General features: G+C 45.4%; 1 protein-coding gene across 4 annotated transcripts in view; it reads right to left on the bottom strand.

Moving 5' to 3' along the window:
- LOC149360285 (cytochrome P450 3A14-like) overlaps nucleotides 1–16,378 on the bottom strand; it is an 80,397-nt gene that overhangs the window by 51,164 nt on the left and 12,855 nt on the right. For all 4 annotated transcript variants that reach the window (XM_089572248.1, XM_089572249.1, XM_089572246.1 and 1 more), the window contains exons 2-3: nucleotides 3,257–3,353; nucleotides 2,237–2,289 (exon numbers count right to left, since the gene is read on the bottom strand). In XM_089572248.1, coding sequence (XP_089428374.1) covers nucleotides 2,237–2,289; nucleotides 3,257–3,353 — 150 coding nt within the window. The remainder of the gene's footprint in view (nucleotides 1–2,236; nucleotides 2,290–3,256; nucleotides 3,354–16,378) is intronic.

Here is a 16,378-nt window from a genome sequence, read left to right as displayed (position 1 = left end):
CATATTCTCTTCGTCCCGTGATGATATCCAAACATTAAGAAAATAAATAGAAACAAAATGATCCGTATAGCACAGACACATTATATCTTTAGTCCTTTAAACCGCCTAAAACAGTTCTATAAAAACTGCAGAACGAACAAAAAAAAAACCTGGATGGCACGCTCAATTGCGCACGAAAGTGCTTGAGTTTTTCTTTCCCTTCTCGTACGTAATGGCGAAAAAAAAAAAGACGAGTCTTTTTCCAGATACCGTGCCGGACGGGTGGCGGACAGACTTCTCTGTGGCTTTCCTCCTGTAAAATGCTTCCAATAACTCCAAGATTGATTGACGTTTTTAATTAGAAATCTCCTACATGTGCTAGAAAACGTGCTCAGAGTGGCCTTCTCTCAAAGGCGGTCACAATTGAGCGCACACGGTATTTCAGAAACAATTTCCGAAGCTATGCGGCGCAATTCTTGTACCTTATCATCAAATATCTCTGGAGTTAATAGAAGTGTTCTACGTCGAACAAACAAAAAAACGTGGGAAAGTGCATCGCTCGTTGGAGCGATGCACTTCCTGGTTTTTGTCTTTGAAATATGGCTTTCAGAGCGAAAAAACAAGAGATAGTGCATTACACACATCCTCATGTGTCACCCTTTGTTTTTCTGTGAATTTCTACGTTGTCTTCAATTGCTTTTGTACACTGAATTTATTAATGCGAAAACACTACTGCAGACGCGCCAACCGCGAGCAACAATCCTTTCATTTTGTCTAGTTTGCGATAGGATTCTTGGAAAGAGTAACAAGGGTTTTAGAATCGCTACTGGTGGCTGTGAGAGAAATAGCCACCTGTCAGTGCCCTGGCGCGTAGCTTAACCACTGCGCCACTTTTTGCCAGTCTTGCCAGTCCAGATATATGTTCTCACCGTCTGTTGACGGAACCTCCGTGCAGTACGCCACAAGCGCTGCATTTAACCCGCCTAATCATCGAGAGAAGAACGCTAGTGAACGACACCTTGTTTTACTTCAGGCAGGTCAGCGCAAAAGTACGTGCACCTCTGCGTGAGCTTCAAAATGCTAGCACAGCACCTAATATATCGTACCGAACTTCGTCGTGTCTTTGCCCTGTGAAGCACCTATCGTGAAAGGGAGGCATAGTGGCTTCGTCTTACATAAATACGGGAGGGAAAGTGCATTTGTAGTGCGTAGTACGTTGCCGGAAACGTAGATTTCTAATAGAACTTATCTTCTCAGTGTAGCACCGTGTCAGCACAGTGACACTTCATGAGGTAAAATGCAGCCGCTGGCAGTCACACTAACTTTGCCTGTCTGACAGCTGCATAACTATATCACTTCTATGGCACCCACAGTGGCGTGCACACTGGTCATAAGGCTAAGAAAGAACTGGACTGGCGTTAGGCAAGTGTGACCCAGGAAATATTCCAGGCCCGCGAGCGCGGTACAAGAGAAACGCACGCCCAAATGAGAGAAAACCACGAAACAGGGCTTATGGGGTTACATGCGAGTCCATTGTTTTCATAAAATCATCATTGCTTTCAACAATCGTGCAATACTTCGTACTTCGTGCGTGTAGAATGATACCACGTAATACTCTCAGTTCGGAGCTGTGTTCCTAGTGACTTGCGTTGTATCACGACGAATGCTTTCGCACTTCATAGACAATCAGCACAGTGATTTCTGCAAAATTCTGTAAACAGTGAAGGCCAAATATTCGAACACATATCTGAGCCTACCTGTACATCACTCTACAGCCTGACTGATCACACAGATGTGATCATGTGTTCAGCCGTCATTTCCAACAACGAAGTGGCGGCAGCTTCATCATCAGGGCCTCCCCCCATCGCTTTTAGTTTGCCGTGCACTGCAGCCGCCGCGGTGACCCTATTCTACAGAATTCTTTGATCTTACAACCATACAAGACCCTCGTCTGGCCATGTTGCGTTTCACTTTTTTTGAGGCGCACTTGTCAGCTTAAAAGACAGACAGTTATGTGTGTTCATGCCTCGACCATATCCCTATCCTCTTCCAAATTTAGGCTCTCCTTTGTATGCGGACATTCTGATTAGTAGTCAACGAGTGTTTTTTTTTGGAGGGCATAGGGATTCGAAACTGGTGGCTCCCACAAACGATCGAGTCGGATACTCTACCCTCAAGCTCTCCTTATACGATTGAGTCAACTCCACCTTGCTTATTTCGGTGAAACGCTAGAATGAGCATTTTGTTTTGCACTTACCCAAAGATATCACCGTACTCTTTAATCCACCTGCCGATCACCTTGTAGTGGTCCTGAGAAAAGAGAGGTACAAATGTTGAAGGAGAGTCCCCTAAATTGCTGGAGATGTTAACCTAGTAATGTTCTACCTGGAAGGCTACTCGAGATTTTTTTTATAAATATGGTTCAGCCCTCACAAAAAAAATGAACCTTTAAGAACGCTACCGATTTACACAAAAGCGCACGGCACCGATTGATAGAGTCGGCGACGGCGAAAGCCACTTCAATCTTATGCCGACAGTCTGATATGAATGCCTTACTGCACCTGAAACGTGGCTTCAACGTAAGCAGTATTGCGCATATTTAGCTTAAATAAACTAACTGCCCTGCACTCACTGCTTGCTTCCATCGCCAAAATATTGCTACCAACTTCAAAACATTAGATCTCCATAAAGAAAGGAAAGAATATAATTAATAACTGGCGTTACTTTTGCCATGGCTACTCTAAGGACCCACCTGGCGGAAAGCTATTACGCCACACATTATGGGTCAATCGGTACCAAAAGGAATGCGAAATGCATAACAGCATACGAATACGAACAGATAATTGCTTTAACATTATTACAAAGCTCTGCTCCGGCTTGAAAAGAGAGGCTAAGGTACCGGCATAAAATCGTGCCGAATTTTTCTCTCGCTTCTCGAGTGAAAAAGAGACAGTGATGGCTGCCTTGGACCTCATCCTAGACGGTCACTATCGTGCGCAGGCAATCAGGCGTAGTAACATACCGAGGGTAAAAACCACCAGCCAGAAATATATGCGCAATGAATGCTAAGTCAAGAGGATCAAATGTTAGCGACTTTGTACGCGTTTTGTTCGTAAGACAAAACTTCTGTTCTTTGCTGCTTTTCGTTACCTCAGGTTCTACCAGTGTGAGCTCTACCAGCGATGCAAGATCCTGCTACAAATTAGATGTCTCCATTTTAGAGCGAGCGCCATTTGTGCCGGTCTATGTGCACAGAAACATTGTGCCGAGCTCTCACCGTGGAATGGTACTCCATGATGTTGCCCCATATCAGGTTGGGCTTCGGTCCAGGGATCCCAATCCTCCTGAAGTAGGAGAAGTGTCTCCATCGCCACCTGAAGCAGAGGAAAATTTGAACGGGAGTGTTGCCAACACCAAAGTAGAAAGGGCCAGAAGGTATTTGTGACACTCAGACAGTGGAACAGCGCTGGGCTTTTGAGCCGGCGCTGGGCTCGAGACAGCAGTTAAGAAAAGGCGGATATTTGTTTCTTGAGGTCTTGTGAACACACTTGATGTAGAAACAAGCGTCCTGTACTAGACAGTGGCCGCAACCAGGCGTTTCGCATTGGATTACGCGCTGTAGATCACGCTAGGAGAGAAAAACATTGGAGACATTACTACAAACAGGATGTGTTTATGGTAGTTGCATTGATTGGTTGAAGAGCTGAAAAAAAACTGATTTATTGTTGTCGCAAAGAATAACACGAATTCTGATGCATACCGTAGTGAACGGCTCTGAAATAATCTCCACAGCATCGGTTATTTAGCTTAGGGCGAAATATGAGCACATGACAGCGTCCTCGGAATGCGTGGCCATTGAAATACTGCAGCAGCAGTCAGGATCGAGCCCGTGACTTCGATATTAGAACTCGAACATTGGACGCCACTGAACCAAAGCGGCGGGCCGGTAGTTATGTAAGTGACGTCCTCAAAGATGATCAGCGCTGGCGTCAGCGTAGGAGTAGAAATCAAAGTCACAGTCTAAGCCAAACCTCCCGCGCTCACCTGCTAACCATCGACGATGACATATTACTTTGCTCCTGTCACACGGGTGGCTCAAGGACTTGTTATCATCATTACTGCTGCTAAAGGCGAATTAAGCAGCAACCATGGCATTAATAGTACCCCTTCGCCTTTGAAATAACGTCATAATAACGCCAACTTATGGGCTACTTTGTCCGACATTTCCATTTTCTCATGTATTCACTTATCGAAAATACGGCAGGCAAATTTCGCCCGAACACAAAGGGCATAACAACCAAGGAGGATAGCTAGCAGCTTAATACAGCACTCACAGAGCCAGACAACCGAGGAACAAACAAATAAAAAAAAAGGGAAACGGTGTCGAAATACACAAAAATACACACTATAACTCCAAAAATTGAACCACGTTATTTTAGAAGAGATGAGGCTTGGGCATGTTGGTATGACATACTTAAGGAAAATAAATACCGCACAAGAGAAGACGGGACAAGCGAGGAGACAAAGACAAGCGCTAACTTTCAACAGACGGTTTATTGCAAAATCGGTAGCATATATACACATGTCCAGAAAGGCAACAAAGAACAGGATCGAAGATAACATCACCAAGACACACACCCCCTCGACAGCCATCTGCTTATCGTACCAGATATGCAAGCTCTTTTTTCGACAAATTAACGGAAGGTTCACTGGCACAATCCGGTCCAAAACGCACGATGTTCGACGCTTCAACAATCTCCCTGGTGAGTTGGTCGCGGTGATGGTACAAGATTACAGTATCTTCAAAAATTGGACGGCAAGGAGGGTCACAGTCACATGTCTTGCAATGCAAGCTCTTTTTTCGACAAATTAACGGAAGGTTCATTGGCACAATCCGGTCCAAAACGCACGATGTACGACGCTTCAACAATCTCCCTGGTGAGTTGGTCGCGGTGATGGTACAAGATTACAGTATCTTCAAAAATTGGACGGCAAGGAGGGTCACAGTCACATGTCTTGCAATGCAAAGCCAGATGCCTGTCGACACCACCTCTGACTTTCTTCGCATGTTCTTTTAGGCGTACGTTGACGCATCTGCCCATTTGCCCGATGTAGAATCTACTACAGGACAAGGGGATCTTGTAGACTACCCCCAGCCGACAATGAACGTAGGCCTGCCTATGTCTGATAGTACAGTCGGGCCTGCGCATTTTGACCGGGCAACTCATTCTGCACGATCTCCCCAGCCTCTCAGGAGCCGTGAACACGACCTTAACATGAGACCGCTGACCCACCTTCTTGAGGGTGTGTGATACCTTATGCATGTAAGGTATCACCGCCAACTTTCCTTTGTCTCTTCTATCCTTTTTCTTTTTTCTGTCCTCTGCTCTTTGTTCATGACTCAGGCGAGAAGCTTCCATCCTTTTGCGAGCCAAGCATTCAGCAACCGAAGCTATCACGTTAGTCGGATAGCCCGCGCCCTGCAAACGTGCAACTTGCATATTTAAACCCTCCTCGAACGTCTGCGGGCATGACTTGTCAAGAGCATTGGACAGGAACGAAAGAACGATATTTCCTTTCACAAGTTTAGAATGCGCTGAACTGTATGGCAAAGGGGGCTTGTTAGCTCTGGGCTCGTATATCCAACATGCACGGTCCTTTCTAAACCGCAGCTGCAGGTCTAAGAACCTAATGCTGTCATGCTCAGACGTGAATGTCAACGGGTGAAAACAATCAACAAAAGAATTTAAAATGCGCGTGACAATAGGGTGACTACTAACGAGAAGATTAGATCGTCTGACAGGAGGGTCACTCTTGTTTTTAGCTCGTTCTGACAAGGCTCTTTTTGAGCGACTAACTGATCTAAAGATTTTAAAGATCTTTCGTTATGTGGATGACTCTTTAATTCTTTTTGACCTGTCTGTTTTTACTGACGCTCCTGTCAGACGATCTAATCTTCTCGTTAGTAGTCACCCTATTGTCAAGCACATTTTAAATTCTTTTGTTGATTGTTTTTACCAGTTGAAATTCACGTCTGAAATGCCTGAGCATGACAGCATTAGGTTCTTAGACCTGCGGCTGCGGTTTAGAAAGAACCATGCCTGTTGGATATACGAGCCCAGAGCTAACAAGCCCCCTTTGCCATACAGTTCAGCGCATTCTAAACTTGTCAAAAGAAATATCGTTCTTTCGCTCCTGTCCAATACTCTTGACAAGTCATGCCGGCATACGTTCGAGGAGGGTTTAAACATGCAAGTTTCACGTTTGCAGGGCGCGGGCTATCCGACTCACGTGATAGCTTCGGTTGCTGAATGCTTGCATCGCAAAAGGAAGGAAGCTTTTCGCCTGGGTCATGAACAAAGAGCAGAGGACAGGAAAAAGAAAGAGGATAGAAGAGACAAAGAAAAGTTGGCGGTGATACCTTACATGCATAAGGTATCAAACAACCTCAAGAAGGTGGGTCAGCGGTCTCATGTTAAGGTCGTGTTCACGGCTCCTGAGAGGCTGGGGAGATCGTGCAGAATGAGTTGCCCGGTCAAAATGCGCAGGCCCGACTGGACTATCAGACATAGGCAGGCCTACGTTCATTGTCGGCTGGGGGTAGTCTACAAGATCCCCTTGTCCTGTAGTAGATTCTACATCGGGCAAATGGGCAGATGCGTCAACGTACGCCTAAAAGAGCATGCGAAGAAAGTCAGAGGTGGTGTCGTCGGGCATCTGGCTTTGCATTGCAAGACATGTGACTGTGACCCTCTTTGCCGTCCAATTTTTGAAGATACTGTAATCTTGTACCATCACCGCGACCAACTCACCAGGGAGATTGTTGAAGCGTCGAACATCGTGCGTTTTGGACCGTATTGTGTCAGTGAACCTTTCGTTAATGTGTCGAAAGAAGAGCTTGCATATCTGGCACGATAAGCAGATGGCTGTCGAGGGGGTGTGTGTCTTGTTGATGTTATCTTCGATCCTGTTCTTTGTTGCCTTTCTGGACATGTGTATATATGCTTCCGATTTTGCAATAAACCGTCTGTTGAAAGTTAGCGCTTGCCTGTGTCTCCTCGCTTGTCCCGTCTTCTCTTGTGCGCTCTTTATTTTCCTTAAGTACGTTATTTTAGAGCCAGTTTTCAAAGGTATTACATTAAATCACTGATACCGGCGAGGAATTCCTATCTGCGATTGTTCTCGGAAAGAATCTATTTAAATCCTTCTGTGCGGGCGAATATTCTGGCCAGGGAACTGTTTTGAGGGTGTCTGGTTTTTCACACACCATATGACCTTTATACAATCAAGTGAGCGTACAATTTACCGCGCCTGCAACAATTTTAAGCAGAAATATTAATCTTAATATTTTCTAGGGCTCTGTAATGCACGAATTTCGCGCATTTTTTCTGGACTCGCTCTAATTGAGTAATGTGTTTATTACGGAGTTCTCGCAGAAGGACAAAGAAACGAAAGAAAGAAACCTGTGGCACAGTTCCGTCAGGTTTCAAAGAATGCGGCAAATTTTAAGAGCTAAACATTATGTACAGCGCAAAAAACCAAGACTGGGGAAGAAACACTCAAACAAACAAGCGGTGACTATCAAATGAAATTTTATTAGGAAATACTCGTGCTTATAAAGGCTTCAACCCAGCACGCGCAGGCGCACAAAGCATGAAACACAACAAAACAGAAACGGCAAACCAAACCCCCCGTGCCAATCAGCCTCATTGCCCTGCAGCTGTACTCTCAAGATAGTTCATTTCTACCTGGTGTAACGCCGCCGAAGGTTTTGCAACGCACGGGATGCGCGATGTGGTGATCAGATACGGCTCTACTATTTCCCGGCACTTCTGATTCATAAGTACGACGTTGTAAAGCTACGCAAGCTGTAAGTGCGGAAACCTTATCCTGACACCCTTTTTACTGCAAAAACCCATAAAACGAGCCACCCTTTGCGTGTGATAAGCCTCAGGAAACGATGTGCAGCAAGAGTGTTTAGGAAAGCGTTTGCTAGAGATAAAACTCGTCTTTCAGTTCGCGGACCTTATCAGGTTAAATGGCACTGAAGATCAATAGAGGCTGGCCTGGCGCATAGCTTACAGCTTGCTAATCACAAGGAGACCATTCTTACTGAACAAAAAAAAGATCTTGCTTAAGCTAGAAAATACCTTGAAACAAGATACAGTCGTCGCAACTAATGGCCGATTTCTCATGCAAAGTTCATGCGCTGAGGCCTATTTGTCAGTTTGGATTCCGGACATTACGCCATTCCGCCGCTGGCTTCAGAACGATAGCAACCTGTCCTTTTCGGTAAGGGTGTAGAGTTCTTAAGTGACTGACGGGAAAATTTTTTTACCAAATTTTTGCGATAAATGCGTATTTCGCATCCTGATAAACGGCACCATAGCGAGTGAGCGCCAGAAAATCAATGTTTTAAAAAAAAACAATGACTTGGTGGAGTTGCCCTTATTGTCTCCCTAAGAACGCCGACGACGCGATTGGATTCCTTAAGACTGACAGAGACAAGCAGATTTTTTTAATTTTGTATTGACGGGAAGGATGTGTATTACTTCCAGCCCGATCAGAAAATTTTTTTGAGCGTCATATATGCGCCCGATGAATATGTAGCTATTGCGTCTCAGAGTGCATCTGGTATCTCCAATGAATATTTCCACGCTTCTTACTGGCTTAGCGTGAGTCTACCTATGCTGAATAAGTAGGAAGGGGAACACACTGCTCTTTGTTAAGACTTTTCTCTTGTCCTTCTGTCGTTGCAAATGTTTCACAATGAGGATTAAGGCGGCAGTCGCAGACTTTGACGCTCAAGATGAATAAAAGCTTTACAAAAATGTATTAGCTGGCCCTAAAGCATACGTTTTCTTTTGGTCGTTTTGTAGCTGTAGCACTTGTCATACCTGTTCCAGTAAATTACCAAGTCTGCGAGACGTGGGAAGAGGAGTGTAGCTCGTATAAAAATTATATTTTGGGCTTTTGTTCCGCAGGGGACGGTACATTTGTGTGGCAACTGCGGGCAAGGGTCCGGTTTATGCCCATCGTTGCAGTGATCGTTGCTCCCCTGTGAGTGATTTCTGTATCACTCACGAGACGTACTCTAGTACGAGTCATAGGCGCTTTCCGCCGCGTTCCTTGCAGCGGTATCAGCCAGGTGTTACGAACCACGGTCCATCATTTTTCTTATTAGGCTTCAGAGGCACGCATGGGTCAGTTATCGTAATTGCCTACGGTCGCACAATGCGACTACAGCCGAGCAGTCTAGCTTTGATCTGCCGCATAGCTGCAGTACTGAACAAAAAAAAAACAAAGTGATCCCGCTAAAAACGCGCACCCAGCTTTTATATATTTTTATTTCAAAATTCGTTGACTTATGTTCCTGACATTACTGAAACCGCTTTTCCGGTTCCAGCACATACCCGATATCTGTACTGCAAATATTCACTCGGGCCTTCCCTCCTCTCCTACCCGTCATTCTTCTTTCACTGCTGCGCGCCGCACTCATCTGAGTTCAACACCATTGAAACTTTCTCGGAAACGAATGCCTATAACGTAACCGAAATTTCGACAGCGAGAGAGACCGGTTAATCAACGACGCTTCTCGAACATGCCTGAACGACTTGTTCATTTTAAATCCCTCGCCCCTGTTCCGGCTACCTCATAATTTGTTCTTCTAAGCAGTGACTGCAGCTTCAGGCTGACTTTGGGGGCTTCTGGTAAATGCACTGCCTCGCGCTGTGGAGAACACGGCGCCTTGCTAACCGCTTCTGGTGAGCCACTGTTATAAGCAACTCTAGGAGCGTAAGCTTTGAATGTATACATTAAGCATTTAAACCGCTGATCTCAAGGTCGCGGTATCGAGTCCAGGTCGCAGCGACCGCATTTGGATGGAGGCGAAATGCAAGAACATCCGCGTGCTGTGCATTGTCAGTGCATATTAGTGAACCACAGGTAGCCGAAATTGTCTGCACTACGACCTCCATCATAGCTTCATGTGTCGCTTTTGGAGGTGAGAAGCTTAATGCCAACAAGGAGCCAGTCAGCTACAGCATCCCTGGTTTTATTTTTTCACAGAGTGAGACGGTAGATTTCCAGAAGAATCGGATCCTCCTCAACTTGCCGTGGTGGCGTCTGGATTTCTTGGTTTTCTTTAGCGCTGCAAAGAAGGTTGTTCTTGCCGCCATGCTGCTGTCGAAACGTGGTGTCTACCATTCGATCGCGACGTATGGGAACCTACTTCATCAAAATGTCTCACCATTTCTCGCGTTGCTTTAAAACTTAAATGATGGAGGAGACGATGTTCGTCATTCGCGATTTTCTCAGAAACGCAATTCTATTTCATACCAGAGAAAGTGTAGGCACAGTTTCTAAAGCCTTACTTATAGTTTTCGATATTTTTGGTGCACCGTTTTTTGAACAAAAACAGTGCCTTTTTTTCACTTTCTAACCATCTGTTTATATTTCACTCCGTTATTAAGACAGGCAAAGTTCAGAAGGAAATTCGAGTGCATGTGGTCGCCAAAACAATGGGCAGAATGTTTTGCTGCTGATCAAGCTGGATCCCTTCAATTCTCTTCAGCACGAAGAGGTTACTAAAGAGGATAAAATACGGAGCATAAAATCTGAAACTTTATTTACAGCGCCTGACGAAAAACGAGGGCTATCTGAAATTCCTCCGGTAGCTGCATCTCAGGTATTTTTCCTCTCTTTGAGAATTCTGGCGCTCCTAGTAAGTGAACGCGGATATGAGAATGCGTCTCACTGCTTGAAGCATCAAGTTACTGATTTGAAAAGCATGGAGGAGGTGCAGATCAAATAACTCGATTTCAAGAAAAGTCAAGCCGCCACGAAAGAAAGGTAAAATTGCAGCTGTAGCAGTACGAACAGCAGAGCTAGTCGGTATTGCATTTTGAAAAGAGCCCTAACAGACGAGGCACAATGGTTTCTGTTACGTCCAGTGTTGCGTGTCTGTTTGCGCTGTTGCTTAGACTAGGAATGTTGTTATTGTCTTTAGTACACAGCGATCGTGGGATGGCTGCTAAGGCTAGAAGTGTAGTTATGACAGCGTGATTAATTCGATCATCTACGTTGTTTTATTTCGTTTACTAGCTTAACTCTATACGTAAAAATTTCGGCCCCAGTAGTCGCGTTAAAGGGCCCATTCTCAGGCTTCATCGCACAAGACTAAATAATATTAGATGTATTGCGTTCATTCTTTTAAGAGCATTATGGTAAAATGCTGCAACATTTTCCGCGCTTGGAACATATTTACCTTACAACCTTTTCAGTAGAAACACAATAGGTCTGTCCCCGGTTTCTCCTTGAAACTGCCTATATAAAGGTGACCATAGCATTCAGGCTATGAATACCGGTGTCATCAAACCGATAAGAAGGGCAAGTGCGCATATTGAAGTCAGCGAGATCCCTTTTTTTGACAAATGCTCGAAGTGTCAAAAACGGGGTAGGTAATCCAACTGCGACAGCAAAAGTGTGTGAACTCGTGGCAGACGCTGGACGCTGGGGAGTTTTCAAACCTATTCGAGCGTCACACAAAAGCGAAAGGTAGAAAGCGCAAGCCATAAATTAACGGCTTCGTTTCTCAAACCATATACGATTTTTCCGGGGCGATCAGATCACGCCGGAACAGGACATTCAATGAGAGGTTCCAATATATGAATACCTATAAATAAAGCGAACGGAAACAGAATTACTTCCCACTCCACACCGACAGCGCGCCTGTGGCTGCTGTAAAAATTAAAAGAAAGCCCAGTCGCGCTTGCCTACGGTATGGGCCGGCATATAATGATGGTAGTGCAGGTCGATACAAACGAGATACAAAAGGCCGGCATGCATCGGCACGAGCTCGCATGTTACCTACTATATTATTTGGGCCTGTACAACAGCCGCAAGAAAACTTTAAGCGACTGCTTGCGTCAGTTGCAAGTAAATGCACGGCTTCGACAACAGTAGTGTGATGTCTGCCGAACAACGTCTCTAGAAACTTGCGAAATACTTTTTTACTCGCCATAATCACCCTTGGCCTTTAGCAAGCCAATTGACCTCGTGGGCAACAAGTAGCTATCAAAAAGTACCAGACGAAGGGCCATACGTGCTATTGCAGTAGAAAAAAGGAAATGTTCCTGCTTTATATAGGAGGACCCATGAACGAGCCCTAGAAGTGAACACATAATTTTTTTTTTCTTTTTTTAAAGAGGCTTCTTTTTTCTGGAGTTGTCTACCTTCAACTACATGTTTTTCTTTTTGTTGTTCTTGAGCAGTCGACTGTTTTGTCAGAAATTCATCAGGTGTGTTAATTCTCAGAGCTCAAAGTATACTAACAAGCTGAACGCAGCATTACGACTGACCCGAAAGACGCGGGTTCGATCCCGGCCGCGGCGGTTGAATTTCTTTGGAGGAGAAATTCTAGAGGCCCGTGTACTGTGCGATGTCAGTGCACGTTAAAGAACCCCAGGTGGTCGAAATTTCTGGAGCCCTCCACTACGGCGTCTCTCATAGCCTTAGTCGCTTTGGGACGTTAAACCTCATAAACCAACCAACCAATATGCATAGTTTTTGAAGTATCGACGCTAGCTACGTAAGACGACCTCATGTATACTGCTTCGTCCGCAGGCTTTGTAGTGGTAATGAGGCGAAAGCCTTTAATGCCTCATCGTGGTCGACAGAAGGTTGTCAGCACAGGTGTCACGCTTTTGACGGGTGTCCACCGAGATATACGGGACAGTTACTACGTTATTTCTTTTCCTCAAATAGAATTTTCATTTTCTTCATTACGGCCCCTCTCTCTCTTTCTTCTTTCTTTCTCACTTCCTCCCTTTCTCTACGGTGCGATTGAAGTGTCCACCGAGATGACGGAGAATTAGAGCGTCATTTCCTTCCCTCAAAGAGCGTCGCGTTCAAAGGGCAACGCATCGCGCCGAACGGGTGATGCCGTTCCGTGGGCTCCCTGGCAACGCTACAACACGCTGTCGCGTTCAACTCCTAAAGGCGCAGCTTAAGCGTAATTAATTAACAGTTGATTAGTATTTAGTCATTAAAAAGTAATTAGTCATTAAAAGTAATTATTCATTAGTCATTAACTATGTTTGACGTCATTCAGTGATGGCATCGCCAGTGCCACACAGGCAGTCAAAGTGGTGCGGAAAAGTGCCCCTGAATTTTTCGGATTGCACGAGTTGAGCTAATGTCAAGGCGCTGGCCAGCGTAAGAATACTCCATACTTTCCAAAAATGGTGTCATTCTGTCAAGTCTAAGCGCATCATATGTCACGCGCTGCAGCGCCAGATAATTGACTAGAATCTCCTGCCTTCTTGCCACTCAATCGACAATGCTGAAGTTTTAAGGCCGTATAAAAATTCACATTGGAGTGCAATATTCTTCTTTCCGCTGGTTTTTTAGTTTTTGTAGTCCTTGCTATGTCTTTTCGCTTGTAACATGCCAATTTGGGATCTGCCTTTTTTCATTGCCTTCCAGGTTTTTTGCTTTCTTTGTTTTCATGCTAGTGCTGACCCCTTTCATCCCACTTATACGTCAGGAGGCCTTCTTGGGAAGTTATGAACATAAAGTTCTTAGGCTGGTTTGGTTTGGTTTATTGGGGTTTAACGTCCCAAAGCGACTCAGGCTATGAGGAACGCAGTAGTGAAGGGCTCCGGAAATTTTGACCACCTGGGGTTCTTTAACGTGCACTGACATCGCACAGTACACGGGCCTGCAGAATTTCGCCTCCATCGAAATTCAGCCGCCGCGGCCGAATTTCGATGGAGGCGAAATTCTGCAGGCCCGTGTACTGTGCGAAGTTCTTAGGAGGTCCTCAGCGAGTCGTTTCACCTCTTTCACAGCCGAACGTTCATTATATCCCAGGTTGACCCACTAATAACTTTGTCACACGGGCGCCCTTAAGCACGGGTAAGGTCACCGCGGCTTTGGCTAACTATAGTTACTACTGTTCAAAACGCGAAAGAAACTGCGGTTACACATGCTAACAACGGTTATCGCGAACCGAGCTTGACGACCTCGGTTTGCGTCGCTAACCGACAGGATGTCGGCGTCTGTTGACGGGGAGTACCCTTAGGCGTCCGGGTGTGAAAAACTTCAATGACAGCTGGCCCGCTTCAATGACATACTTTATTGCACAAAATTCTGTTTCAAGACCAACACATTGTGTATTGTATCGTCCGACGGCGCTTTTACGTAGCCTTCGATTACCGTTCGACGGCGCAGACACAGCGTACTGGAGAACCGTCCCGCAGTGCTCAAGCTACGCATTACAGGGCTCTAACTTCCAAAAAAGACCGGCTATTGTGCATTGTTAAAGCATTTTTAGAGCTCGCAGCACCCCATTGCACGTGCTTACCCGAATAGTGCAGACCGCGGGCGCGGCAGACGACGGCGCTGTTACCATGTGCTGCTCCCTAGTCGTCGCTAGGCCTAAGTTCTTTCGCCTAACTGGGCCTAACGTTTTTCGTATGGAAGCCACAGCGGAGTGCGCTTTTGAATTGACCGGCGCTATAGCATGTGGTCTACTCATGAAACTACCTTACTGACTACCCCATTGTCTTTTATTAAAAAAAATACATGATCGATTTTCTTTTCTTCCAACTTAAACAGCGCTACATTTTCAGACGATACCCAGATAGACATGACAGGGCAAATTTCAAGAAAAGGAAATGCATCACCAACTAGCCCGCAACGTGTTTTACTAAATGATCGATTTGAGCGGCGCCTTAGCAGTGGAACTGGCGTACAAGTAGTTTGGATCAGCCGCGATGCACTGACGGCCTCTGCTACGCCGCTCTGAACATAAACTAGCTTGTACCTCAGTTACTAATCCTACCATCAACTCCGCACATGTCAGCTATCGTCAAAAAAGATTCGTTTTTGACATTCCCTTATCCCAGGACTTCTTATTGACGAGAGCTAGAAAGTTTAACACAGAGTTTTTGGACGCTGGCGCCTGCGATCCGCCGTAGAGATATTGCCTTGGCAAGGACGGCTGCCGGAAACACGACAATGTACAGTGATGGAGGGAGGCAGTGCTGCCACTGGACGACATCGTCGGACGGTACTCTGGACACCGTGTTTTAAGATATGTGCAAATGCCTCCACGCTCTGCCGATCAGCGCGTCACTTCGTTCAAAGCACCGAAGGGGCCGTTTGTAGCCGTAACTAAGAACGATGGCGAGCCATGTGGCAAAGGTGAACCGTGATTCGTGATAACCACAATTAGGTTCAGTAAGCGTGGTTAGGCTTAGCCACGGTTAGACTGCCCGTGTGGCTATGATATAAAGTTCATCACTCCTACGATGTTACAATTAGGTTAGTTATATCCGAGGTCAACACAATAAATTTGTTACACCCGAGGTCCAGGCGCAAAAATTTCTTTACATCGGAGGTGGCACATTTAACTTTCCTCTATCCGAAGTAGCACACGTTTTTTCCTTACATGCGCGGTTAACGCAGAGATGTTTGTTATGCAAGAGGTTAGCACAAAAAAGTCATTATATCTGAGGTAGTAGACAAAGTTTGTATGGGTAGCATAGTAAGTTCGTTCGTAGCCCGGGGGGTAGGTTTACACCTGCACATCGTTGCATGTGAGCCACCTGCCGCTGGCTTATAAGGGACTGCGGTCCTCATTTCCGCTTGCACTGACCCCTCTAACGCTCACGCATTAAAATATACTGCCGACCGAAAACAGGAAGACAGGTGCTGAGACCAGGCGGATGACTGTAGGACAAGTAACGATTTTTTACTCTCTGCATACTACACCTCCTTCGAGAATGCTCTAGTCCGTCTTTTGTGTGTCTGGTCAATGGATGAAAAAATAAAACCTTTGGATTTCTTTGGAGCTCGTTAACAATGCGCCATTTCTTTTTGTCAAAGACGAAGGCCAAAGCATGTAGAAGCCCATATATGTCAAAGAAAGTTTCCTGAAGAACTCTAGTTTGGGCTAGTTGGTTCATGATTCAACAGGAAAATGGCGCAAAAGACGTGGACAAAAGAGGCAAACACGACAGGACAGCGCCAACTTACAAATGAATTTTATTTCGCACCAAACCCGCATTTATGTAGGCCAACACGCCCTAACATCCGTGTAATCACGCACGGCAGTAGAAAAGATCAGTGTAAGATATCTAACACATGAAGCGCGATAGCAACCACGTAACATACTATCATGGCTAAAAATAAACCAAACAAAAGTATAGCAAAGAACACTAAAACGGTCATGGCCAAGCAACTCTTAAACACCAAAAACGATACACACTCATGAGTGATACGAGATGACCAACAAGAAACGTGGAAAAAAAAAAGGTGAAGAATGAAGGGTTAAGACCGAAGAATGAAGCGTTGAGAGAGAGGTGGTCGAAGCCTTTTACATCAGGAAAGAAGG

Source organism: Amblyomma mixtum, chromosome 2 (genome assembly GCF_055824585.1).
Source record: "Amblyomma mixtum isolate Tamu chromosome 2, ASM5582458v1, whole genome shotgun sequence".
NCBI lineage: Eukaryota > Metazoa > Arthropoda > Arachnida > Ixodida > Ixodidae > Amblyomma > Amblyomma mixtum.
The sequence above is the reverse complement of the archived record's forward strand: the minus strand, read 5'-3'. Positions and strand labels throughout refer to the sequence as shown.